Consider the following 24,946-nt stretch of genomic DNA (forward strand, 5'->3'; position numbering starts at 1 on the left):
TTACCCTGAAGAATGGTTCAGTCTCCCTTTTCCAGTGGGGTTGGGTAAGGCTTATACACTCTCTCTGGATCTGGGAGCCTGTCCATAGTCTGCAGGAGAGCAGAGTATTTTAGTTTTTTTTTTTTTTTTTCAGAGTTGGGAAATCAAATCCAGGGTCTTGTGCAGATCAGGCTCACGCCAGAGTTACATTCTCAGCCCCAGGAAAGATTATTTCTTCAAGAGTGTTGGCCTATAGTGCAGGACACTTTAAAGTCAGTGGCCCAGGTCAGAGGTGGGGCAGTCACTATATGCTTGTTGGGTTTAATGTCTAAGGCAGATTTTAAATCTTGTGTGGCTTTTCTTCAGCAGCAGCCAGCTTTCGAGGGACCATTTGAGCCAGTTGTTGTGTGCTCAGGGAAAACTCCTGTCACCGGGAACCCAAGCAAATCATAACTTAGAAGGGAGATTTGCTATACAGGGCATCATTCATGACTGAACACCAAGCCAGGAGATCCTCTGCTTCATCACATCCTCTTTGTCTCTGTCTCTGTCTCTGTCTCTGTCTCTGTCTCTCTCTCTCTCTCTGTGTGTGTGTGTGTGTGTGTGTGTGTGTGTGTGTGTGTGTGTGCGCCTTTTCTTATTGCCTGAAATCGCCTTGAGGTGTGGCCTATCTCCCACATCATCCTGATTGATAGTATCTATTCCAGGAACCCAGACGCCAGCTACGCAGCCAAGAATCATGCTCAGGGGAGCTGGGAGCTCATGTTCTACAGACTATTGTCTTCATTTGTATGAGTTGATTCCTTAGGCATTTTTAATTTATCACAGTGGAACAGATGCGGATCAAGACCTGCCAAAGATGTGGCTCATTTCTTGAAACCACTGCATATTAAGTCACGGGGGGACAGTTAAGCTGAAACTCCGTGAGTTTCAGTTTCTTCAGAAAGAGCCTGCTTGTAGGGTGTTGCAAGGTTCCATGGACTGCTGTGTGAGATTGTGTCTTGAGCACTAATTATCTGAGGGTAGTTATGGGCAGGACAGCAGCCACATTTTTCACAGCAGGGGGAAAGGCAAGCAGATCAAAACGTGGGTGGCAGGAAGAGCTAGCTAGAAGGCACTGAGGACTCTGGTCCTTAAAAATCCTCATGAATCTAACCAAAATTATCCACACAAGACATAGTTCCTGATATCTCTGTGGAAGGTTCTGGATGTCAGGCAGGGGACATGACCCAAGCTTGGTGTTTCCGTCTTCCAATCATGTCAAGAAATGATTGCCTTGTGCCTTTAGGAGCACAAAGGAAGAAGAGCATTTCCGAGGACATGACTTCTATCTAGAATCCTGGTCAGAGAAGGACTTAGGCAAAAGCAGGGAGTGAGGTGGCAAGGGACCTTCACTGGAGGAACCAGCAAATCTGGGAGCCCAAAGGAAGAGCACACCTTAGTTAGGGGGTACAGGTAGACTGTGGACATGCAAGGGCTGGGCAGAGTGCTGAGGCTAGGTACCTGCTCCAGTGCTTGAGAAGGAGGCCTTAGCAGAGAGCAGGTTGCCCTTACTCAGGAGCAGACCTGGAAGATGCAGACCAGAACTCTGCGTGAGAGAGAGACCTCCCACCTTGCCCCCATCTCTACTCTTCCATAATTTCTTCCTGTGAAAATATTTCCATTCTGGACAGAAAGAAGCAGGGGCTAACCCTTTGTCAGTCAGAGCAGGATGTATAGTGTTGGGCATTTCGTGACAGGGGTACCTTTGGAAATTGAAAGGCCAGTACAAAAATAAGAGTTAGAACACATTATCTCATTCTCCTCCTGTGTTGTTTTTTTGAAGACTGGTTGGGTGGAGACAATCCCAATTATCCCTCTATCGCACGTAAAATACCTCCGAAGTCCAAGCCAAGTCTCGCTTTAGGCCTGGTGTATGGCTTGGAGGAGAGGCCAGCTTATTTCTAACCTGCGCTATTAATTATAGGGAGCTTGCGAGAGGAATTAAGCCGGGAAATGCAGCTGGCAAGCTAACACCTAATTCAGTAAATAATTGAGAGTCAAACCATTATTTTCCTGAAAACTTGAAATTGTTCAAAGTACGTTCCTGATTAGCACCTAAATAATAAAGTAATTATGTAATTAGTAATTAATTTGTCACTTCAGGACATAATTTAATTTATTATCTTTTCTTTTAAGCTTGACACGGAGGTAATAGAGGCTGTGGTTGAGTTAACTGACTTTCTGGGGGCAGGGTGGGTGAATGTGGGCTCTGGTACGAGTATACATTCTCAGTGCCTGGAGGCTGGAGTCCCAGGACGCCTTTACACAGACTTGGGAGGGCTTGTCATCATCATCAAAGACACCTAGTGTCTTTCTGAACACTGACTTTCTTGAGGATGTGTGCTTTATGTGAAGAAGTCTACTTCTTTATTTATCCTGTAGTTCCAAATGTCCTCGCATACCCACCAGTTATGGGCCTTGGAGATTAGAGGCCAAGGTGGCCCTACAAGGTCTTGCCTCTAAGAGGATGTGTGTACTTGCATTTGTATTAGACTATAGATGTGGATGCCTAGGCCTTCATTCATTTGTTTATTTCACTCATTCTTCCATTCAAGAAATGTTCATTGCACACTCTACATCCGGAAACTACAGGACACTTGAGTATTCAGCGATACTAGGGAAAGCGACCTGCTTGCGTGAAGCACAGAAATAGGATCTGCATGTAGAGTTCCGGGCCGAGTGAGAGTTGAGGTTGGAAGCTCTGGCTGCAGAGGAGACACAGAAGGGCAGTGTTGTTGGAGTCAGCAGGAGAAAGCGGCTGGGAGGTGCAGCCAGCACAGACAGGGACCCATCCTAGTGCCCTCTGACTTGACTCTGGCAGCATGTCTTCATGGAGGGGGAAGGAACCTTTCTGAGGCTTTTCCTTAGTCTTCAGACCAAAGCTCCTAGGGATGACAATGATGCTACTGGTGGCAGAAAAATCAGAGATTTTGTGAGCATTAGTCTGCGTTTTTCACAAGGTCTTTCAATAAACTTCATCGCATTTACTACCTACATCAGTTCTAGAGGGCAGAGGATTTAAATAAAGCCCGGAGAGTCTGAGGAACCTGCCTGAGATTATATGCCAGGCTAGCACTTGAGCATGTGCCCTTGGGCAGAACCAAGAATAGGTTATCCTGGTATTGTTGGCTTTAGTGTTGATATTCAGAATAGCCATTTTGGAAGACTGTGGAACCAACAATCTAAGAGGTTAAAGTTGACCAGTCTCTGCCAGCAGCTCAGCAGAGGCAAAGAGTTTCATAAAAGCTGATTATCCAAACAGGATAGAACGTTAATCACAGCTTCAGTGCATGGGAGAGGATAACCTCTCACGTAATCGGGGGAGAATTAAGAAGGGAGAAGCCTGTAGAATTCACTACTCGCCTTTATCCACAGGCACCAAAGACGAGGCAGGCAGGTGGGAGATTTTTTTTTCCCTGTCTGTAGAATGAGGTAAATGTAAGACTGCACCCTTAGCCTGGGCCCTGTATTAGGCCTTGATGGGCCTGTCAGGGACTCTGCAAATGAATGGGCTTGGTAGAAGAACTGGGATACAGGAAGTGGGAGGCTCTGTGCAGCATGATAATCCCGAAGGGAGGTGGGAAATTCTTCCGTCTTGTTTATGTCCTGTTCCTAGCGCTGAGTGTGGCAACTTCCCAAAAGTGGGCCGCTTCACTGGGTGGGAGCTAAGTTCAGCCAGATGAGTACAGAATCCGGAGCTAGACAGAATGAGAGGAGGTCTGAGGTTGACCAGATAGCCTTTGCAAGCAGCTCAGGCACAGGGTGCTGGTGCTTTTAAAAGCTGAGGCTCTAAACAGGATGGGCTGTTATTTGTACTTCGGTTCGTGGGAGAGGAGGATAATCAGTAGGTTTTAGGTCTCCCCATCTCCGTGATATTACGGGTGGGAGTCTCCACGCTCCTTTATTCTTGAATGTGGCAGAGTTCTGCACAAGTAGATGGAGCGCATATCTCATTCTCCTGCTGTCCTTTGCAGCCCCTCCCACCTTTACAGAAACACCCCCCCAGTACATCGAGGCCAAGGAAGGTGGGAGTATTACCATGACTTGCACGGCTTTTGGGAACCCTAAACCCATCGTCACCTGGCTCAAGGAAGGGACCCTCCTCAGTGCTAGTGGAAAGTATCAGGTGAGTGCAGCTCTCACCTGGTGACCCAAGTCACTCTTCCTCATCCTCTCTCCCCTCGAATGCCACTGATGGGATGGGTCAGGCCCAGGGTGGAGACAGGCAATCTCATGGCCTGACTTGGACTACAGACATTCCATTGCCTCTTGTAGGGAACCCCTTGTCCCCCCACCGTCTCTGTACATGAGTCCCTGAGGACCTTTCCAGATTCTCAGAGCTCATTTTTTCACTTAAGAGTCATCCTGGTGAGTCCCACAGGTTGATACTGAGTTCTTTCTGTGCCCCCAGGTGAGTGACGGTAGCCTAACGGTGACGTCAGTCAGTCGGGAGGACAGAGGCGCCTATACCTGTCGAGCATATAGCATCCAGGGTGAGGCTGTGCACACAACCCATCTGCTTGTTCAAGGTAGGGGGACTTTTCAGCCTCTTTATTCATGGAACCCTGTTGGAGGCTTCCAGGGAGAACATTTTTCTTATGGCACAGCCTGCCCAATTGGGGGTGGGTAGAGGAGCTGTGTGGGGACTGTCTCACGTATGTCACTTACCATGTCTCTCACCTTGGTCAACTGGTTTCATGGTGTGGCAGGGAGATGGGGACCAGGCTGAGCCATTTTTGATTTCCCATTGAGAGCGTTTCTACCACGTCTCCACCTTCCTCAGAGAGGAAACACCCTTGGGTCATCTGTGCATCAGTGACAACACCTATTTGTAAAGACTATAATCCAAGCATCTAACATTGTTTTTCACATTTTTTTTTAAGATTTATTTTTACGTGCATTGGTGTTTTGCCCACATGTGTGTCTGTCTGTGTGAGGATGTCAGAAGTTTCATAACTAGAGTTACAGATGGGTGTGAGCTCTCATGTGGTTGCTGGGAATTGAACCCAGGTCCTCTGGAAGAGCAGTCAGTGCTCTTAACCACGGACCCATCTCTCCAGCCCCCAGGCCTCTGACATTTAAACAATATCAGGGACATTGAGTAGACCTGACTTCTGTGGTCAGCTGTGAGATGTTGACCTGTTCTGTCTGGTACCAGAGTGCTCTAAAAAGGGCTGGGCATTCACTGCCCAGGATGGGCAGGGTGCCAGGAAGGGGTCTCTGCCTCCTCACCCTCTGTATTCTGGAGTGACAATGGCAGTTAAGGGCAGTTGTGTCTAGTTGGCAGAGCCACTGTGGTGAGCCTCTGTCCAGCGGCTTCTGATTTCCTGCTGAGCAGGAGCAGAGGCAGATGGTGGCTGGCAGCCTCTGAGGGAGGGCCAAAGCCCAGTTGTGCTGAGGTCTGGCTTAGTAGTCCCAAGGCTTGCTAGAATTTGCTCCTTTCTTCTCCAGTCTCCGCTCCTGAGTGGCCTTCTGAACCTCTGACTGGGGGAACAGTACATGGTTCTGTCCACTTCAGAGACAAGATCAGGCCTTGTGCCTTCTGGCCTGAGCTCTGTTGGAGAGTGTTGGGCAGTAATGGTGTATGGAGTTATAGATGGTTGGTCTGGAGATCATGGAGCAGTTACAGATGTGGTACAGAGTCTCACAGCAGCTAGAAGCCTCTCCGTAATACTGCCTGGGCTCTGCTGCCTGGACTCCCCATCTTGAGCATCCCAGAGCTTCCTGGGAGGCCTGGCATGGTAGCCCTCCCAGTCAGGAGAGGTGATGTTTATTCCTGTTCTCCCCAGGGCCTCCCTTCATTGTTTCCCCTCCTGAGAACATCACCGTCAACATCTCCCAGGATGCTCTGCTTACCTGCAGGGCAGAGGCGTATCCCGGCAACCTCACCTACACCTGGTACTGGCAGGATGAGAACGTCTACTTCCAGAAGTGAGCAGCTCCCTGCTCCAACCTTCTCACACGGGTCCCCACAGGCCCCTGCATTGAGAGAGGGGCCCTGGCAGTGCCTGGGAACCCTCTAGGGGAGGTGAAGGGACTCATTGATGCTTTGCTTGTGTTTCTGCCAACATCCCCTCTTCTCCTTGTCTGCTTGTCACTGTTTTGCAGTGACCTGAAGCTAAGGGTGCGGATCCTGATTGATGGGACACTGATCATCTTCCGAGTGAAGCCAGAGGATGCTGGGAAGTATACCTGTGTCCCTAGCAACAGCCTGGGGCGTTCCCCCTCTGCCTCAGCATACCTGACTGTGCAGTGTGAGTAGGGGTGAGGGAAGAGGGTTCTGGGGATTCTTGTAGGTGTGAGCTAGATTTGAGGTCGAAGACCCAACATTTTTCTGAGGTTTGGATGAACCCTTGAGGGAGGACTAGGGATGACTCCAGGGGAGGCCATGACCAGCCTGGCCCATAGAGTCAACTGTCATCGGCAGAGGTCTTCTGTGGGCTGGTCTTTACTGAGTGTTAGTCTGTTCATTGATTCAAGCTTAGATCAGGTTCAAGGATAAATAGACCTTAGCTCTGAACATTTATCATTCTGAATGGTGGTCCTATGTTATCGAGTACTGGTTTATACCTGGACCTTGAACTAGTTTCTGCTGGGCACTTTTTCCTGGGTGTCTGAGGGTACAAGATTAGCTTCTCTCCCCATTGCGCTCTACCTTTGTGCATGTAAACATTGTGCACTGAATTGGAACAAGACCTTTCTGGGTGATTTGTTCTGCTTTCATACTTGGCTCCTTCTGGCTACCTAGTCCCTCTGCCCTGGGCTGTGAGACTTGAATGAATGAACAGTTTTTCAGCCAGACCCATAAAGGGCTCCTGTGTGAGCCCCAGATTCCACCTGTTAATACTTGGGTGCCGTTGGTTTCTTTCCCACCCACTCTGTGACAAGCTGGACATTCTGACAGAGTCAGATGGGAAGATGGGTAATGAAGATTAATGTCTTCCTTTTGATTTATGGTTGGCCCCGTCACTCAGGCAATGAGGGCTGCAGGTTTGTCGCTATAGGTGACAGACCTCCACTATTAGAACACTGGTGTGGGAGAATGACATACACCCGAGGACATGGAGTAGCATGGTGATCTAAGCCAGGCTCTGAGCTGAGGACAAGTAGAGGAACAACTGGCAGCTATGGGAACGCTCCCCAATGGCTGTACAGGTCAGAGCGTCTGCAGGGGTCTGTTGTGTACAGGCAAGGCCACAGAGTGAAGCAGAGTTGAGCTTGCTGTGTGCTTTCTCATTTCTGTGGGATGACTTTGTTGGTGGAGTCAGCAAAAGCCTCAGTTCTCTTGCACTACCGGCAACTCACAAGGATCTGTAGCATGCCATGGTGGCACAAGCTCTTGCCTTATGAGCTGGGAAGCCCAGCATACTGGGTATATCCTCCTAGAGCTGTAGTAGGAAAAGCAGGAGACTGGATATGCTCTTTCTGCACTGGGACAGAAGGGCTACAGGGAGGGGAAGCTTCACCTTGCAGGTTTGCCTCTGTCTCTGGGCTGTGGGCAGGCGGTGCCGTGCGAGCTAAAAGGTGGCAGCGATGCAGGAGGGATCAAGCCAACAGGGACCAGCCTTCCGGAGGATGGCAGACCAACCGAGAAGGCTTCATCCTCGGAGCTGTGGGAACTGTTCTCTTGCAGAGGTGTTTTGGTTTCTCTGGCTCTCCTCAGCACCAGCACCCACTCCCACTTGTCCCTCTTTACATGCCCCCCCTTTCCTTCCTCCCTTCAAAGAGAATCCAGGGAGTTGAGATTTATAGGTGGGTGAGACAAGGATCTTATTTCTGCTAAAGAGTGGTGTTCAGAGTATTTCCCATTCATAAACCCTTTGAAAACCTTGGAGGAATTTAAAAGAGAGAGAGAGAGAGACTATCATACAAAAGTAGGAAGCTACATCTAAATATATAACTGGGCCTGGTATTTATGTAAGGCTGTTCTCTGAAGAGCTCAGAATGCTTGAAAGGTACCAACCATCTCATTCATCACAGCCTCCCTAGCTCTGGATCTTTCTCCTTTGTAGCCTAGGTGTCCTGGGGAGAAATGAGAAGAGATGACTTAACTTTCAGCCCAGGGCTACAGGGCCTCTCCCCTGTTCTGGGGCCATGATAGGTTTTCACTTTCAACTGCAGAGACGGGTGGAAGACTGAGGCCAAGGGAGGCAAGACACCCAGCACCAGGAATACCTACCATTATGCTCAGGACAGCACTGTGCACAGAACTGACATGGCACTTTTGGTTTAGGATACAAAGTAGTTGGAGAAGTGCATGGTCATTGTTGGCTTGGCAGGGCTGGGGACATTTCCATATTCTGAAGACCAGGGCAGTTTGAAATATGCCTCTGAATGTCTCCAAGCATTCTTCAACATCCCAAGGTTCTTAAAAGCATAGTAAACCAGACAGGTGAGCATGGTGCTAGAAAGCTGGTCTTGCTGTCCCTGGCTCCTAGCACCTCGTTGAACATTGAGAATCTCAACTAGTAGGTGTGAAGGTTCTTTGCAAAGGAATGGGGTCGCCCTCTGCCTTGATTGCTCACCTGGCTTCTCACGTTTCCCCACGCTACCCCTTTCACAGACCCAGCCCGTGTCCTCAACATGCCCCCTGTAATTTATGTGCCCGTGGGAATCCATGGCTATATCCGCTGTCCTGTGGATGCAGAGCCGCCTGCTACTGTGGTGAAGTGGAATAAGGATGGCCGGCCCCTGCAGGTAGAGAAGGTATGAGTGAGGTGCATGATGGGATTCTGAAGGAGCAGCATCTTCTGACAATAAAGATGCTGCCTCTGGACGCTGGTTCTCTGCCAGCCCCACTCCTCCTAAAAAGCCTAGGCAGACAAAGAGCAACGATCTGGCTGGAGTTTGGCTGTGTTCCATGCCCACAGGGGATGCCAACACCCGCTGAGCTGCTATTCTGTCCTGTGCTTGGTCTAGCCCAGCTCAAACCCTGCCTGGATGTGGCTGGGATGCAGTGCCTGTGTCCTGACCATGGCTCCCTGCTCTTTGATCTGTGTCTGGCAGAACTTGGGTTGGACCTTGATGGAGGATGGCTCTATTCGAATTGAGGAGGCCACAGAGGAGGCTCTTGGCACTTACACCTGTGTGCCTTACAACACTTTGGGGACCATGGGCCAGTCTGCCCCTGCCCGGCTCGTCCTGAAGGTGAGTCCCCAGGACCGTGTGTAGCCCCTGTGGTAGGCAGTGTTTCTGTGGCCAACCTTTTATACGTACCCACCTCTGTGCTTCCATTAGGACCCCCCGTATTTCACGGTGCTACCCGGCTGGGAGTACAGGCAGGAGGCTGGCCGGGAGCTGCTCATCCCCTGTGCAGCTGCAGGGGACCCCTTCCCTGTCATCACCTGGAGGAAGGTACCTGGGCTTTGAAGCTCTTGCCCTGTGGGGGAGTCAGGGAAGAGCCACTGGGGTTCTACTTGGAACTGTGTGGACAGATCAGATGTTAGGAGGGGAGTGACACTATCGGATAGTGTAGGGGCGTTGGCAGTGGGCTCAGGGGTTGGCCCAACATCTTCATCCTCCTTAGGCTCCTGAGTGTGAGCACTTGTTCCTCAGACTGAATCCCTGCTCCCGTCCTCTTCCCTGCTCCTTGTTTGGCTAAGGTAGGGAAGCCCAGCAGAAGCAAGCACAATGCACTGCCCAGCGGGAGTCTGCAGTTTCGTGCCCTGAGTAAGGAGGACCACGGGGAGTGGGAATGTGTTGCCACCAACGTGGTCACAAGCATCACTGCCAGCACCCACCTCACTGTCATCGGTACGTGCTTGAGTAGGCCGACTGGAGTGATTGTTTTCACTCTGTAGGCATCTTTCCTAAGCCAGATTTGGGATGACGGCTTGAAACCTTTGACCTCAGGAGGCTCTGGCAGGGAGGAGGGACGGGGTCCTTGTTTGTCCTATCTTGGGGAAGTCAGAACTGGAAGGAGTAGAATGAATGACAATCAGATTTTGTGGCACCTTAGACAGGCACTGAGGATCAGGGCGGTGTCCATAGCCTGGGGCATGAGGAAGTGACTAGTACTCCTTGTTCATATTACTCTGGACTTGTCTGCCTGCCTTCTTGTAGTCTGTCCCTTTGGGGCTTGTCAGGCACAGGTGTATACAAGGTCAACATAGAGTATTTTACTGCCAGTGTAGGCTAGGAATGAAGTGGTCTGCACATTGTCCCTATCAGGGGAGCTCCTGGCCATTCTGCCCAGTCACATCCTTTGTACCCAGTAGGGGCTGGCCTCATACCTGAGCCTACTGCTGTCTGCTGTGTGGAGCTTGGCCATCTCCTGTGCCTAGAGATTAGTAAGGAGGATGTGATTTTTTTTTTGTTTGTTTGTTTCTCCCAGGACCTCAAGGGAATGCTTTTTAGCTCAAGGATGCATGGAAGTTTGATCAGGATGAGGAAGGTTCTGGTTTTTCCTCTGGCCTGTGCTCCTCTGGTGACACTAGCCTATGCAGTGGGTGGGCTTTCCTCTCTGAGCCCATCAGGACCAGGTTGGGCGTGGGACTCTGCCCTCTCTGCTGCCACCTCTTGTGATGCAACTTGGTACCCCTTGCTTTGTCTCCTCCTGGATCTCCTGCAAGGAGATGGTGAGGACCTAGCAAAGGGCTCCACTCTGTTTGGACTGAGCTGTCTCCCTTGTTCTCCAGGCACCAGTCCCCATGCCCCAGGCAGTGTCCGGGTCCATGTCTCCATGACAACTGCCAACGTGTCCTGGGAGCCAGGCTATGATGGAGGCTATGAGCAGACATTCTCAGTTTGGTACGGACCTCTGTGAGTCAGCCCCGCATGCTTTGCTTTCGGCTTCTCCCTCCCGTGCCCCACGCAGGGCATCCTGTCTGCCCCATCCTATACTGTCCTAGGGTGGGTGGTGGGTCCAAGGAGCCTAGGATCGGTACTCGACAGCTCTCCAAATGGCAAAGCGGTCCACAGTGATTGAGGTCTTAAGGACATTAGGTATTTCTATAAGGGGGTCAGTGCATCCTTGTGTTACCGCCCTGGAGGTTAGCATGCTGATTTGTACTTAATTCCACTCTTCCTTTGGCTTCTTTCAGTGGCCCCTCCTTTTAGTGTCTCACCCCATTCTTTTTTCTACATTCCTGATCTTCAGAGTATAGTGAATAGCACCCAAAGTGCAGGGTCTAGCTTTTAATTCTGCTCCTTGCCCAGAGATCCCAGGGACCATTTTGGCCCTTGCCTTCCCTGTTTGGATTTTCTCTGTAGGATCTTGTGCATGTGGGTTTCATGTCTGTTTTTGACCAGATCAGTAACTTAAGATATTTACCCAAACCCCAGGGTAGGTAGAGATCACAAATGTAAGGAAGGGGATGAGGACCCCAGGCACAGAATGGCAGGAAGAGAAGCCGAGGGCACTCCCTGGCTTCCCAACACCCAAGGCTTTTCATTTCTGATGTTCCTTCCTGTCTCGAGCTGGGAACTGCAGTCTCCAGATCCACAGACAGCATCCTCAAGTGAGGAAAATGCACATTCTATTTCCTTCTCCTTCAGCCTGACTTACCCTGTGTCTGGGGAGGAGGGACAAGCAGACCATAGACCTCAGAAAGAGACTTCAGTAGCATGGGGTCAAGGGGGGCTTCCATTTCCCTAGCAGTTCTCAGGCTGGATGCATTTCCTGAAGGATTGATTTTTCTATGGGAGAAGTGTACCTAGATAAAGGGAGATATAGTCAGAACAATCTCTCAGGCCCTGTCTGTGTTCCTCTGGATGAGGAAAGGGCCCACTGCCTAGGGGATGTTGTAAGACGTGGGTCGGGAAGTGACCTCTGCTGTTGCCCTACACCGCTGCTGGTCTGCATTGCTTGTCTCACACTCTGCCCTCTTACACTGGTAGGGAAGGGCGGTTGCCATGGTAGAAGATGCTTACTTCCCTTCTTTCTTTCTCAATGGCCCTAGCGCTCATTATACTTATACAGACATTTGGTTCCTGTAGTAGCTGCTGCTGCTGCTGCTGCTTCTTCTTCTTCTTCTTCTTCTTCTTCTTCTTCTTCTTCTTCTTCTTCTTCTTCTTCTTCTTCTTCTTCTTCTTCTTCTTCTTCTTCTTCTTCCTCTTGTTTCCTCCTCTTCTTCCTCCTCCTTCTCTTTCCCCTTCTTCTTCCTCCCCTTTTCCTTCCTTTTCCTCTTCCTCTACTTCTCTTCCTCTTCCTCCCCCTCCTCTTCTTCCTCCCCCTCTTCTTCCTTCTCTTCCCCTCCTCCTCCACCTCCTTCTCTTTCCCCTTCTTCCTCCTCCCCTTCTTCCTTTTCCTCTTCCTCTACTTCTCTTCTTCTTCCTCCCCCTCTTCCTCCCCCTCTTCTTCTTCCTCTTCCTCCTCTTCACTTTCTTTTGCCTCAGCTTGCATTATTGGGCATACCTGCTAGTGGCAGTGAGTCGTAAAACCTAGAGGGGAACCTATGAGTATCAGTTGAGTACAGCTCAGGGATGAATAGAGCAGGCCAGTTGCCCAGGACAATGTCTCCTCCTCGTGGCGTCATCTGGAACTACACCTGTAGCAGGTGGCTTCCTTGCCTATTGGAAGTAGAAGAAGAGTGGAAAACCTCACGCCTAGATTCTTTCTTTACTCTCCGTCACCATAACTTTCCCCTTTGCTTGCGACTTCTAGCCTTCAAGGCATTAGGAGCCCTGGTCCTGCCACGGGGAGAACTCCTGGCCATTTTTGTTGAATGCCTTGGATATCCTCAGATGACCCAAGCTGGACTGGGTTGAGTGGAGCATCCTGTGATACTCTGGGCCTTACTCTCACCTGTCCCTGGTAGGGCAGATAGCCAAGATCATCTGGGTTCTTTCTCTAGCCATGTCATTGCCCAGCTGCTCACCCTCATTTCCAGTGTCCCTATTCTAGCAAGACAGAGTCCATTTATACAGTAGTACTTGGAATGAGATCCTCTCACAATGCAATGGGTAATGTGACCAGTATTTTCAGCATGATTTACACCTGGGAGACCCTTTTCACTTGGGAGGTACCACAATGGGGTGTGTCCTAGTGCCATGAAGGTTGGCATAGCCTGAGCCGGGCAGGTAACCCCACCTTGGCTCTCCCTCTTCCTGCCCTTGAACCCGGGAATGCTTGTACTTTCACTGCCTTTCCCTTGAAGACCTTGCATGTGTGCTGTTCTTTCCAGTGTGACCCACCCCACCCCTTCTCCCCCATCCTCTCTCTTTCTCTCTCTTTTGGCCAGGATGAAGCGGGCTCAGTTTGGGCCCCACGACTGGCTGTCCTTGTCAGTGCCACTGGGCCCCAGCTGGCTGCTGGTAGACAGCCTGGAGCCTGAGACTGCATACCAGTTCAGTGTCCTGGCCCAGAACAGGCTGGGGACCAGCGCCTTCAGTGAGGTGGTCACTGTGAACACTTTAGGTGAGGCCCTGGGCTGGCGCATATCGGGGGCTCTTTCTTAGCTAGACAGAGCCGAAAGTAGGGACGGAACTAACGTTAGGGCTTAGTGGGTACCGGCACCTTACAAAGTGGTCTCTGTTATAGTTTCTTGTATTTTCCAGTAAAGACTGGCCATGCACTTCTCTAAGGTTTGCCTGGTCCCATATCATGGCATTTTGATTGTATTCTGTTTGCACCTTTGCATGGAGAGGTTCAGTGATGTGTATGGGTGTTTGGCAGTTTTACAAGGGGTCAGGGGCAATCTACAGGCAGAACGATCTACCAGTAGTTGCATGTCTTCTGGGGCCCAAGAACAGCCTTGGCAAACCGACACTTCTCAGCCAGACTGGAGGTCGTGACTTCAGCACCCGCCCCCCTTTCTGCCCTGTGGACAGCAGATGTAAAATGTTCACTCCAAACTTCAAAGTTCCTCTGATTAGGGTCTCACCTATTCAAATAGCCGCACCTGGCTTAGAATTCACTTTGTAGACCAAAGCTGACCTTGAACTCACAAAGATCTGGCTGTCTCTGCCTCCCAAGTGTTAGGATTAAAGGTGTATATCACCAAGTCTAGGCTGGGTCTCATCTTGAGCTCAAGGGCCCCAAATGGAGTTGAGAGTATGACTCATGAGTCGTGAGAAGATCTCACCAGTTCTTGGGATGAGAGCAAAAGATACAGTCATTGCCTCGTTAACAGTGGGGGAAACCATCAGAGGAACCACACCTGGGAAGTGTGTCATTAGGTAATGAGGCCATAGTGTATGTAGATGGCGTGGCATTATGAGAAAATGATGCAACCTTTAGATCAATGGAGCTGATGCTGCGGGAGCAGGGTGGGGGCTGTTTTCATCAGAAACCTTTTCTGTTGCTGGAGTATACTCTAGCCATAAAAATATACAATGGGATAGATACATAACCTGTAGCGTGGTTGGATGTCACCATTGCTATGTAGTCCGCACTTTACGTGACTGGCAGAGCCGCACGTTTGTTCATACCAGTGTTACCTTGGATGTTCGAGGAACGTGCTGTTCTGTATTATAGTGAATCCTCTCCTACTAGCCAATAGGACGTTTTCAGCTCTGTAACTTCGTAGGGCATGGGAATGTTGCCGACAGAGGTGTTATGTGGCACATGACCTGTATCTTTCACTAGGTTCTTCTCTCTCCTCATAGTACCTACCTCTTCCCGTTTGAGGAGGTGCTTGGTCATTGTGCAGTTGTCTTGTTCTGCAGAGAGTCACAGATCTCTGGATCACTAGCCCTGACTTCTCTTGACGAGGATCATGAGGGCTGTTGGAGGGACCTCTTGCTGTTCTGAAAAAAAAAAAATTCTTTCCGTGTTAGGTTCTGCTTCCCACACTGGGTCGGAGTCTGTGGCCGTCATCTTTCGTCTCCCTTTTCCTCCTAGCATTCCCTGTTACAACTCCAGAACCCCTGGTGCTGGTGACCCCACCAAGGTGCCTCACAGCCAACCGGACCCAGCAGGGTGTGCTCCTGTCCTGGCTCCCTCCTGCCAACCACAGCTTCCCCATCGACCGCTACATCATGGAGTTCCGAGTTGGGGAGCGCTGGGAGATGCTAGATGATGCCATACCAGGCACCGATGGAGAATTTTTTGCCAAGGATCTGTCACAGGTGGGGACTTTAATTTTTTGCCTCTTATTCCCCGTCTCTGGAATTCGTCATGATGATTTGTAAAGTCACTGATCATTAAGAGACTCACCTCACGGCTTAGAGTCAAGCCCCAAACTGGTCTGCCTTACCTGCAAATTTTAGACTCTCCCTAGTCTGCTACCAAAGGTTGGAGTTGGTCCCCAGACCAGAGCTAGCTTATCAGCATGGAGGACCAGTGCAACACAGATAGTTTTCCTCAAATATAAACACTAGCTAGGGTGAGGCAAGAAGAAGCCAGTATGCATCATCAGACTCAAGGCCAGTTTGTTGGGTCCTAGTCAGGGTAAACTGAGGAGGCTCTAGAAAAGTTGTCTTCTAGGCTGGCCAGAAGGACTCTTGTTTTAATAATTCAGAGTCCTGAGACAAAACACGTTCCCTCTTTATTTTCTGGGGGACATCTTTTAAGAAGGAACACCTCTCTTTCTTGAGAGAGAAAACAGCTCGTTTCATAGCTAGAAGAGCCGATGTTATCCTTCCAGCTCCCTTTTCCCACAGGGTCTCACTGAGCATCTATCTCTGCGGTCTTTCTCGGTGGCCTCATGTGCATAGCTCTTGGCCCATAGATTGAATACAGTGGGAAATATGTGCACTGTAACCTTGCCCAATGTGAGCAGTCACCATTAACACTCTCAGTGACCAGTGCTCTGGGTACCCTGTTCTGTGGGCTTCATGTACAGGGTCAGTGGTGGTCTTCAGCACCTCAGCTGACTGGGTGTTGTCCCTGGATTGTAGGATACCTGGTATGAGTTCCGGGTTTTGGCTGTCATGCAGGATCTGATCAGCGAGCCCAGCAACATCGCCGGTGTCTCCAGCACAGGTACCTTGGGTTCTAAAATTGTCTAACAACAACCAGAACGCAAGCCTCAGAGCCACACGAGAGTCCTTTTGTGAAGCAGCTAATCTGGGAGCACATGTCGGCTGGGTTGAAAGCTTAAGCAGGAGTCTAGTTGAAACCTTGTGCGTCTTACGGTTTTGGAAGACCATCAGATCTGTGTTTTCATGACACATGATGTTCGGTTCCACTGTGGAACTGGTGGAGCTTCTGATACATCTGTGAGATAGCTGAGGAAGGAAATGTATTGGACCTTGTTAGAGTGTGCTGGGCGCGGTACATGCTGTGTTTGCGTGCTAGCTATGCTGTGTAAGGGGGCGGGCACCATGAATTAGAGGGGAGATACAGCAGGTCAACAAGTGTTTGTTGGATGCCTATTATAAGCTTCCTTATAATTATGTGGGTTTTATTTGGAAAATTGTTGTTTGGTGCTGTTTTCCTTCCTTCCTTCCTCTCCCGAGATTTTTTTCCCCCAGACTAAATAAAGCCAACCCCCGAGCATCTTCTCCATTTATCTTTCTTTTTCTTGGCACTGGTCCCATTTCCACAAGTCTTCTCTCTGTTCCAGAGTTTTCTGAAACACAGCAGAGACCCTCTCCAGGAGCAAGGTGTCTCGATATGGACTTGCTTACTAAGCCACCATTTCCTTGGGTGCAGCATGTTCTGAGATCCCCTGAGATCTGTTTACGAGGGTCTTGGCCAGAAAGCTCTTGTAGGGAGCCTCTTGGCATTACAGAAGCTTTGGTGTGAGCTGAGCGGAGGAGAGAAGTGGAGCCGAGGGCACACGGGGAAGAGGAGAGTGTGATTTTTGTCTTATATGTTAGGCACCCTGGGGCGTTTGTGTAAATCAAGTTGTCTCTCATAGGCAGCAAAACTCAGCTGCTTCTGTCTTGGCTTCTCTCCAGGGAAGAGACACAGAGAGATGGAACAACATAGGAAAAAAAAAACATTCCAGCCAGAGCCAAAGTAGACAACTTGAGCGTTTCGTGCGCTCAGTTCCGGGAACAGCTCTCGGTCCGTAGCCTTGCGTCTTCTTCCAAGAGTAAAGGAAGCGTGCCTCGCTAGGCAGCCCTGTTTGCTGAATGAGCTGCACCAGCAGCGGCCGTCCCTGTAGCTAACTCCCCCGAGACTCTGGTCCCATCAGTGTAATATGGATTTTTTTTTCCATTATCGTTATCGATGTGGCATTGAACGCTGGCCAGCCATCTCACAACGTCTTGGCTTATTCTTTGATGTTCTTTAAGAGTGGCACTCATGGATCTCACTGCCCTGTGTGTAAAGTACAGTGGGCTGGCTCTGGCCCTGGCACTAACTGGCCTATGGATCTGTCACGAGGTGAAGCTTTTTCTCTAATTGGGGAAGGGAGAACTGAGCCCACCTCATCCTTTCTACAGCTCCAGCTTGCTTCTAGAGCTCACATGACCAAGATGTACTAGTCCTTGCTTCAGGAAGCTGCCAGCCTGTCTGTCCTGTAAGGAGTCAGAAGACAGATTGCACCTAGATTCTATTCTAATAGTTCCTCTCCCCGAGTAAGAACTTTATCTCCCAGGCGTCTTCACTGTGTAGATGGCATAGGAGAAGGCAGAGAATTCTGACTGAAAGTCAGAACAGCTGTGCTTCTATTAGGGTACCAAGAGCAGAGTGAGCCAGTCACTGATGTCTTCATTAAGAGAAGAGTGGTGTGTGTAGCTAGCTCACAGGGTTACTATGGGAGGGCCGGATGACATGCATGTAAGTGCTTCGATACTCTCTCAGTGATAGACAAGACAGCTCCAGGGGATGACTGGTGATTATTCCCCCTCCCCCGGAAGATGCAGATATCGTACCCTACAAGGAAGTTACTTGACCATCATAGACTGTCCCATTCTCAGCTTCCACACTGCTGCACCAAACTCGTTACACTTCTTTAAAGGCTCGTGTTGGAACTGAGTGTGGAGGGAAAAGTCGCTAGGGACCAAGTGTCAGAGGAGGTGGGGAAAACTTTGGGGAGCACGGGACCCATGGGTGCTTCTGACCTTCCTTGCAGACATCTTCCCGCAGCCGGACCTGACTGATGATGGGCTGGCCCGGCCAGTGTTGGCTGGGATAGTGGCCACCATCTGCTTCCTGGCGGCTGCCATCCTCTTCAGCACTCTGGCTGCCTGCTTTGTCAACAAGCAGCGCAAACGCAAACTCAAGCGGAAGAAAGGTAGGTGCTCGTCTCCTCTGGAAACAGACGCTGGGATCTTGCAGGCAGAGCCGCCAGTGGGATTGGATTTCATCTTTAAAATATTTTTGTTCATTTCTGGAAAAATCCATATACATACACACACACACACACACATGTATATATATGCACAAAGTATTTTGATCTTACCCCTCACCACCTATCTCCAACTCTCTTCAGGACCTACCAACCGCAGTCTCCTCCCACTTAATGTCCTCGTTTTAAATTTATTATTACTATGATCATTACCACCACCACCACCACCACTACTACTACTACTACTACTACTACTACTACTACTACTACTACTACTACTACTTCTTCTTTGACAGACAGGATCTTGCTCTATTTATAGACCAGGCATGCTTCAAACTTGAGATTCTCTTGCCTCAGCCTCCCAAGTGCTTGTATTAGAGGCATGTGCCTCCATGCAATGGGACTTGATTTGAAAGGGGGAAAGAGAGACAAAGGGTACTAGAGGGAAGAAGATAGGGCCATGGATACAGGGAGAGAGGGCCTGGTGGTTGTGTGACCTCTTAGCTGGGCATAGAGCTGCCAGGCAAGTGAAGCCTTTTCCTCTGTGACTTTATAATGGGCCCTTCTATGGATCCTTGGGTACGGAGTCTTGTGTGTGTGTGTGTGTGTGTGTGTGTGTGTGTGTGTGTGTGTGTGTAGGGGCTGAGACCGCTCCCTTTTTTTCTTGTTCCCTTCCAGATCCTCCGCTCTCCATCACTCACTGTAGGAAGAGTCTTGAGTCTCCGTAAGTGTCTCTGCCTGTCAGGGGTCTGTAGGTAGAAGGGGGAGGCTAGACATAGTAAACTATTAGCTTGCGTTGATCCTATCTCCTTAGGGTATTTTATACCTGCTGATTTGGCTTGTCTGTTTTAAGTTGCCCACATGGATCGAGGGTGGGTAGTCTATAGATAATTCAAGCTCGCCGCGGCTCGTTTGTTTAGCCTTGTACTGTTATTTCTGTAATGTTTTCTGGTCCTTTGCTGGAGTCAGCATTAATATTGGCTTGTATCTCTGAACAAGTAGAGAATAAAATTGGAATTGTGCACAGGCAGGATGTACCAAATTTAGGGGCAAGTCAGTAGAAAAGTAGCAGAGTGGATGTTCATTCTAAAAATGGACGGCATGTGTGTAGACAATGGAGAGAGTTGGCCAGAATTTCTGACCAAAATGTTCAGCCCATCCATGCTTGTTTCCCTTGGAGTCACTGTTAAAGACAAAGAGAAGAAGCTGAAGGCAGTGTGTATAGCACCCCTTATCATCTTCTGTTTCTTACACTTACAGCTTGTCCTCTGGCAAGGTGAGTCCTGAGAGTATCCGCACACTCCGAGCCCCGTCTGAATCCTCTGACGACCAGGGCCAGCCAGCAGCCAAGAGGATGCTGAGCCCTACAAGGGAGAAAGAGCTGTCCCTGTACAAAAAAACCAAGAGGGCTATCAGCAGCAGGAAGTATAGCGTGGCCAAGGCTGAGGCCGAAGCAGAGGCCACCACACCCATTGAACTGATCAGTAGAGGCCCGGATGGCCGCTTCGTCATGGGCCCGTCGGAGATGGAGCCCTCTGTGAAGGGCCGGCGAATCGAAGGCTTCCCCTTCGCTGAGGAGACGGACATGTACCCTGAGTTCCGGCAGTCAGATGAGGAGAATGAAGACCCACTGGTACCCACGTCTGTGGCTGCTCTGAAGCCTCAACTGACCCCTATGTCTTCCAGCCAGGACTCTTACCTGCCACCACCAGCATACAGCCCTCGGTTCCAGCCTCGAGGGCTCGAGGGCCCCAGTGGACTGGGAGGACGACTCCAGGCTACTGGCCAAGCGAGGCCTCCTGCCCCTCGGCCCTTCCAGCATGGCCAGTATTATGGGTACCTCAGCAGCAGCAGCCCTGGGGAGGTGGAGCCTCCACCCTTCTATATGCCAGAAGTGGGCAGCCCCTTGAGCTCAGTCATGTCGTCCCCACCCCTGCACACCGAGGGGCCTTTTGGCCACCCTACCATCCCTGAGGAAAACGGAGAGAATGCTTCTAACAGCACTTTGCCCTTGACTCAGACACCTACAGGAGGGCGCTCCCCTGAGCCCTGGGGCCGGCCAGAATTTCCCTTTGGGGGACTGGAGACCCCAGCTATGATGTTCCCCCACCAGCTGCACCCCTGTGATGTGGCCGAGAGTTTGCAGCCCAAGCCCTGTCTGCCCCGAGGACTGCCCCCAGCCCCGCTCCAGGTGCCTGCAGCCTATCCAGGCATGCTATCTCTGGAGGCACCAAAGGGCTGGGTAGGCAAGTCACCTGGCAGGGGTCCCATCCCGGCGCCCCCTGCCACCAAGTGGCAGGAAAGACCTATGCAACCTCTGGTCAGCCAAGGGCAGCTAAGACATACCAGCCAAGGTATGGGGATACCGGTGTTGCCTTACCCGGAGCCAGCCGAGCCCGGGGGGCACGGTGGCCCCAGCACATTTGGCCTGGACACTCGGTGGTATGAGCCCCAGCCCCGGCCCCGGCCCAGCCCCCGGCAGGCCCGGCGTGCCGAGCCCAGTTTACATCAAGTGGTGCTACAGCCCTCCCGGCTCTCACCTCTGACCCAAAGCCCCCTTAGTTCCCGCACTGGCTCCCCTGAGCTCGCTGCTCGTGCCCGACCTCGACCAGGCCTCCTGCAGCAGGCAGAGATGTCAGAGATCACCCTGCAGCCGCCAGCCGCGGTCAGCTTCTCTCGCAAGTCAACACCATCATCCACGGGATCTCCTTCACAGAGCAGCCGCAGTGGGAGCCCCAGCTACAGGCCCACAATGGGCTTCACTACTCTGGCCACAGGCTACCCTTCTCCACCACCTGGCCCTGCCCCTCCGGCGCCAGGGGACAACTTGGATGTGTTTGGACAGACGCCTTCCCCTCGGAGGATGGGGGAGGAGCCACTCCGGCCAGAGCCCCCAACAACCTTACCTACTTCAGGGTGAGTGTAAGCCACTGTCTCTGGCCTACTTCTGGCTAGTCTCCCCACGCCTTACCCTGTCCCCTACCTCCCCATCATCCTAATAATGGGGCTTGTTTGGGACCCACTATGGCACCCCTGGGAGAGGAGTTCTGGCCGCACATTGGCAGAGGATCGTCACTGGAACGGATGGTCTTACCTGCTGGTACCCTGCCAGGCACTTCCGGAGTCTCCTCACCCAGCCCAGAGTTCTGTGAAGGCTCTTCATATATCAGGAATGTGGGGAAGGGGAAGGGAACAGCATAGCAGGCAGTGATGCCTGTGAAAGCTGCCCATGATGTCGAGGCTGGCCACATCCCTGTGATCCTGGTGTTGGATAGTGCTGCTTCCCTAGAGCTGCCTGCAGATCGTGTGTCTCCTCTTGTGTAGCCACTCCATACCAAGCAGGACCACTGATCTGAGACCCCATGTACTCAAATACCTGCTCCTTAGCGTGCCTAGTAAGTGCTGGACTCCAGGCCCTGTCCTTAGTCTCTCCAGGAAGGTACCCCTGGAGGCTGAGAACAACTCAGACCTGTGTGTGGGGAGCCATATCCCCGCCCACCTATGTGCCTCACAGGAAGCTACAGAGAGACAGACAGACAGACAAGCTCCCGAGATCTGCTCGTCTGAGAGAGCACACACTGTACTGTAGCAGCTGGTATTCCAGGTACCAGTCGGCCTGGACGCCTGTCTGTGCCTCTTCTGTCCGTCTGCACTCCCCTTTCCTCCTAGCCTTTGTTCCTTTCGAAGTCAGTCCGTCTTCCTCTTTTCCTTTTCCGTCGCCTTGAGGTTGACCCAGTTTGCTCTGAAGAGCCTGCCATGCCTCTGTTGTGCGCACCCCCACCCTCTTCCCCTGCCTTGCCCTCATCCTTTCTCCCTTCTCTTTCTCAGTCTTTTTCTTGGGTTCAGTCCTTTGGCCTCTTCTCTTGGTGTGACCAGAGGAGGCTGTCCTGGTGGGGATGGGGGTGGGGTGGGATGGGGATGGGAGGTAACTGGAGAGGAGGGAACCCAGCCTTCCCCCTCTTACTACCGTGGTCACTGGAAACTGCCAGCTTACCTCAGTGCCATGGTGGGCACTCTTGGAGGGCAGGCTGTGTGGGGATCCAAGAGGTTAGTGAAGACTCCCCGTCGTCTCTGTCTGCAGGAGATGTCATTGCATCCTGTCTGTGCCTTGTACAGCCTGCTTACCCTCTCTGTTCCATCTATGCCTTTGGTTCTCTGGTTCTCTCTTTTCCCTCACCCGTTCGCTGACCTCGCCTGCGGGTCTCTGCTCACTCTGTCCCCTCCTCCCCTCTGGGTGTGCGTGGGTGGTTCATCTGGCCGGTGTTGGTAACTGCTTTGTTTCTGATTATCTCAGCTATCTGGGCAGTGTTGTCGAGACAAGCCTCTCCTCAGCTCAATAGGTAAGGGAGCTCATCGGTGGGGCGGGGTGGGGTGGGCAGGTGGATGGGGCTTCGGCAGGGCCATTGCTTCCAAAAGAGGGGATCCAAAACATATCCCCTCATTGCCTCACTCGGGCAGCTGCTGCTCCCGGGTTCCCATGGCTTCTGGATTCCTCACATCGCATTGCTCTGCCGCTCCAGCCGCCCACCTGGCCGTGCTGGGCACTGCCTAGCTGTAGCTTTTAACCTCCAAGCCCATACCAACCTCTCTAGAATGGGCTGCATTTGTTCTCACTCAGATCCTTGCCATCCTGCTGCCGACGCCCTCATAGACTTCCATAGCAGCTACAGGACCCTGCATGAACCCCAGGGAGCCAGAATTTCCATGGTCAGCTTTGCATCTCTGTCCTCGGGGACCTGTTTGGGTCCATGCGGGGATCCAGGGATCTCTCATCCCCCTCAGTTCAGTGCTCTGTTTCCCCAGTAGACTCAGGGTAGTGTCCTCCCTGCCAACCCCTCTCCCTAAACTCAGATCTCTTCTTGGGGTTGTTTTTTCCTTCCTGGGGATCTTAATGATAGAGGTCGCTCTTCCACATCCAACTGGGTCCTGAGGCTCAGGTGGCTTTCAGCTTTTCAACGGTGGGAGTGCAGCCACTCTCCCATGGTCCTTGCACTCTGCAGCCCTTCTGTGGCTGTTGTAGGACTGGAATGTGACCTTGTCCTTAGAGCGACATCGCTTTCAGGGTCCCTGCAGTAGCTGGGCCCCTTAGGTCATGTTTTCGGGAGAATTCATGCTAGGAAGAAAGGAGTTGAGTTGGTAAAAAGCTTAAAACCCTAGACATCAGCACTGCCCTTCCCCAGCCATTGTTGGCTCCTCCAGCATCCTTCCAGGTGGAACCCAGAAGAGGGGCCTCCCAGCGAAGGGGCCAGGTTTCTTTTAAAAATGCTCAGGAACTCAGAGCTCCATCCCTGTCAAGATGCTTGTTTTTATCCTAAACTCCTTTGCTCATGCCTCAGGGCTGGCAATCTGCCCCAGCCCCCACCCCCTGGATGGGAGAGTGGGAGATTTTGTTTTGGTGCTTTGGCTTCCTAAAAGAAGAAGCTGCATGCTTCCCCCCTCTCATATGCTGTGAGAGGCTGTTCCTCTTAACTCAGGACTATAAATCTCCTAAGAGAGGCCTCTCAAGAGGAGACTGCACGGGACATTTCTTTATGACCTGCAGCTATAAAACTGTCATTATCCAAGAGGCCCTAGCATTGTGTATGAGGCTGAGTATCAGCCTGCAGCTACCCTCGTTGGCAGGATCATAGAGTGCTTGGGAGCTCACCTGCTTCTGGGCCTCTTGCGGCTCCTTGGATGGCTGTAGCAGAGCAGGGAGAATGATTAACTTCTCTGCCCTATGCCTGTCTTCCCCGCTGTTTGCTGGCATAGGTGCTTTGTTGCCCCCTGGGGTTTGGTAGCTGTGGGACAGCTCTTACCCAGTTCCTGCAAAGTGGCCAGCTCCTTTGTGATTTCCATTTTCCCCCAACTCCACCGACTCCGTCTTTCCCAGTGTCTTCCCCATGTCAGATCTGAGAGAACCGAGCCACATTATCACTGTGGCAAACCCAGAAACCGGGGACAGCAGTGAGTGACAGTTGTTCCTCTCCTAGACTTGGATAGCATCCCTAGTGCAGAAGAAGTCCTCTATGTTGTCCAAGTTAGGTCTTTGTGGTGCTAGGCAACAGGGACCTCTGCTCATTCTTCTGCTTGCTGAAAGATTCCCTGGGGCACAGAAGCTGCCGGGCCATAGTGAAGCTATGGCCCCTCTGTAGATGCTGTCTTCATGCTGCACCTTTGCATGTGTCCCCTGGTCTTGCTTGGAGAAGCCGTGATGCATCTTGTCTGCGTTTGTCCTTGCTTTGTTTCTCCCCTCTTCATTCTCTCTCCTTTCCTTCTGCCCATTCCTTTAGTCATTCCCTCACCCTGTCTCCCTTTTGTCTCTTCTCTCTTTATCCTCTTCCCAGCTTCCGTGTCAGAGTGGGAGCTGCAGTATGTGGATCTATTCTGTGGGTGCCTGAGGGCCCAGCCAATTACTCAATGCTCCTCCGATGCTGACAGTACTCCGTTGACTCCATTTCCCCTTACTGTCTTCTGTGCCCTCTGTGATGTGGGAGGCTGGAAAGCCTAACACAGTCCCCTTTGATTAGGTATACTGTAGGGAGACTCCCATTTAGGCACATGCCTTACCTGAGGCCTGAGGTAAAACACCGAGTCTGCATTCTGCCTCTATGAGCGAGGGATCCCTGTGTGATTGGGCTGGATTAATGCTAGCTTGTGATTTCCTGACTGACTGTGGGGCACATAGAGAGTTCTGTCACCTTTTCCCTGACTATGATATGAATTTGAATAGATTTCCCCATCCTTCCACCCATGGTGAGGGGAGGCAGCCTCCAGGTTACTTCTTTCTACTACCTGGGGAAATTATGGAGAACTGTGTTGTT

General features: G+C 51.3%; 1 protein-coding gene and 1 long non-coding RNA gene across 13 annotated transcripts in view; one reads left to right on the top strand and one right to left on the bottom strand.

The window, feature by feature from the left end:
- The window catches only part of Igsf9b (immunoglobulin superfamily, member 9B), a 55,612-nt gene that overhangs the window by 13,563 nt on the left and 17,103 nt on the right, over positions 1–24,946 (top strand). For 2 of the 8 annotated variants that reach the window (XR_005487809.2, XM_017595988.3), the window contains exons 4-20: positions 3,996–4,147; positions 4,433–4,550; positions 5,811–5,952; positions 6,130–6,275; positions 8,585–8,727; positions 9,028–9,168; positions 9,259–9,375; positions 9,624–9,774; positions 10,659–10,782; positions 13,203–13,378; positions 14,804–15,030; positions 15,802–15,886; positions 17,928–18,089; positions 18,822–18,867; positions 19,404–21,059; positions 21,658–21,747; positions 22,438–22,483. Coding sequence is in view for 6 of the 8 variants with exons in the window: in XM_017595988.3 (XP_017451477.1) it covers positions 3,996–4,147; positions 4,433–4,550; positions 5,811–5,952; positions 6,130–6,275; positions 8,585–8,727; positions 9,028–9,168; positions 9,259–9,375; positions 9,624–9,774; positions 10,659–10,782; positions 13,203–13,378; positions 14,804–15,030; positions 15,802–15,886; positions 17,928–18,089; positions 18,822–18,867; positions 19,404–21,059; positions 21,658–21,747; positions 22,438–22,483 (3,722 nt within the window). In the remaining 2 variants the exon portion in view is untranslated. Of the gene's footprint in view, positions 1–3,995; positions 4,148–4,432; positions 4,551–5,810; positions 5,953–6,129; positions 6,276–8,584; positions 8,728–9,027; positions 9,169–9,258; positions 9,376–9,623; positions 9,775–10,658; positions 10,783–13,202; positions 13,379–14,803; positions 15,031–15,801; positions 15,887–17,927; positions 18,090–18,821; positions 18,868–19,403; positions 21,060–21,657; positions 22,038–22,437; positions 22,484–24,946 lie in introns of those variants that run through there. The other 6 variants (XR_005487810.2, XM_017595989.3, NM_001376950.1 and 3 more) reach the window with 4 other exon arrangements.
- LOC120094099 (uncharacterized) lies at positions 8,575–18,056 on the bottom strand. 5 transcript variants are annotated; one of them, XR_010054102.1, is made up of 5 exons: positions 17,917–18,056; positions 15,807–16,131; positions 12,377–14,709; positions 9,762–11,675; positions 9,263–9,400 (listed from the first exon to the last, which is right to left on the bottom strand). It is a non-coding gene; the product is annotated as an uncharacterized LOC120094099 (long non-coding RNA). The 5 variants fall into 5 exon arrangements; XR_010054105.1 differs by lacking the exon at positions 17,917–18,056 and having other exon boundaries at positions 12,377–12,531; positions 14,576–14,709; positions 15,807–17,904; XR_010054103.1 differs by lacking the exon at positions 17,917–18,056 and having other exon boundaries at positions 9,762–9,933; positions 11,528–11,675; positions 15,807–17,904.

This window comes from Rattus norvegicus, chromosome 8 (assembly GCF_036323735.1).
Source record: "Rattus norvegicus strain BN/NHsdMcwi chromosome 8, GRCr8, whole genome shotgun sequence".
NCBI classification, from domain to species: Eukaryota; Metazoa; Chordata; class Mammalia; order Rodentia; family Muridae; genus Rattus; species Rattus norvegicus.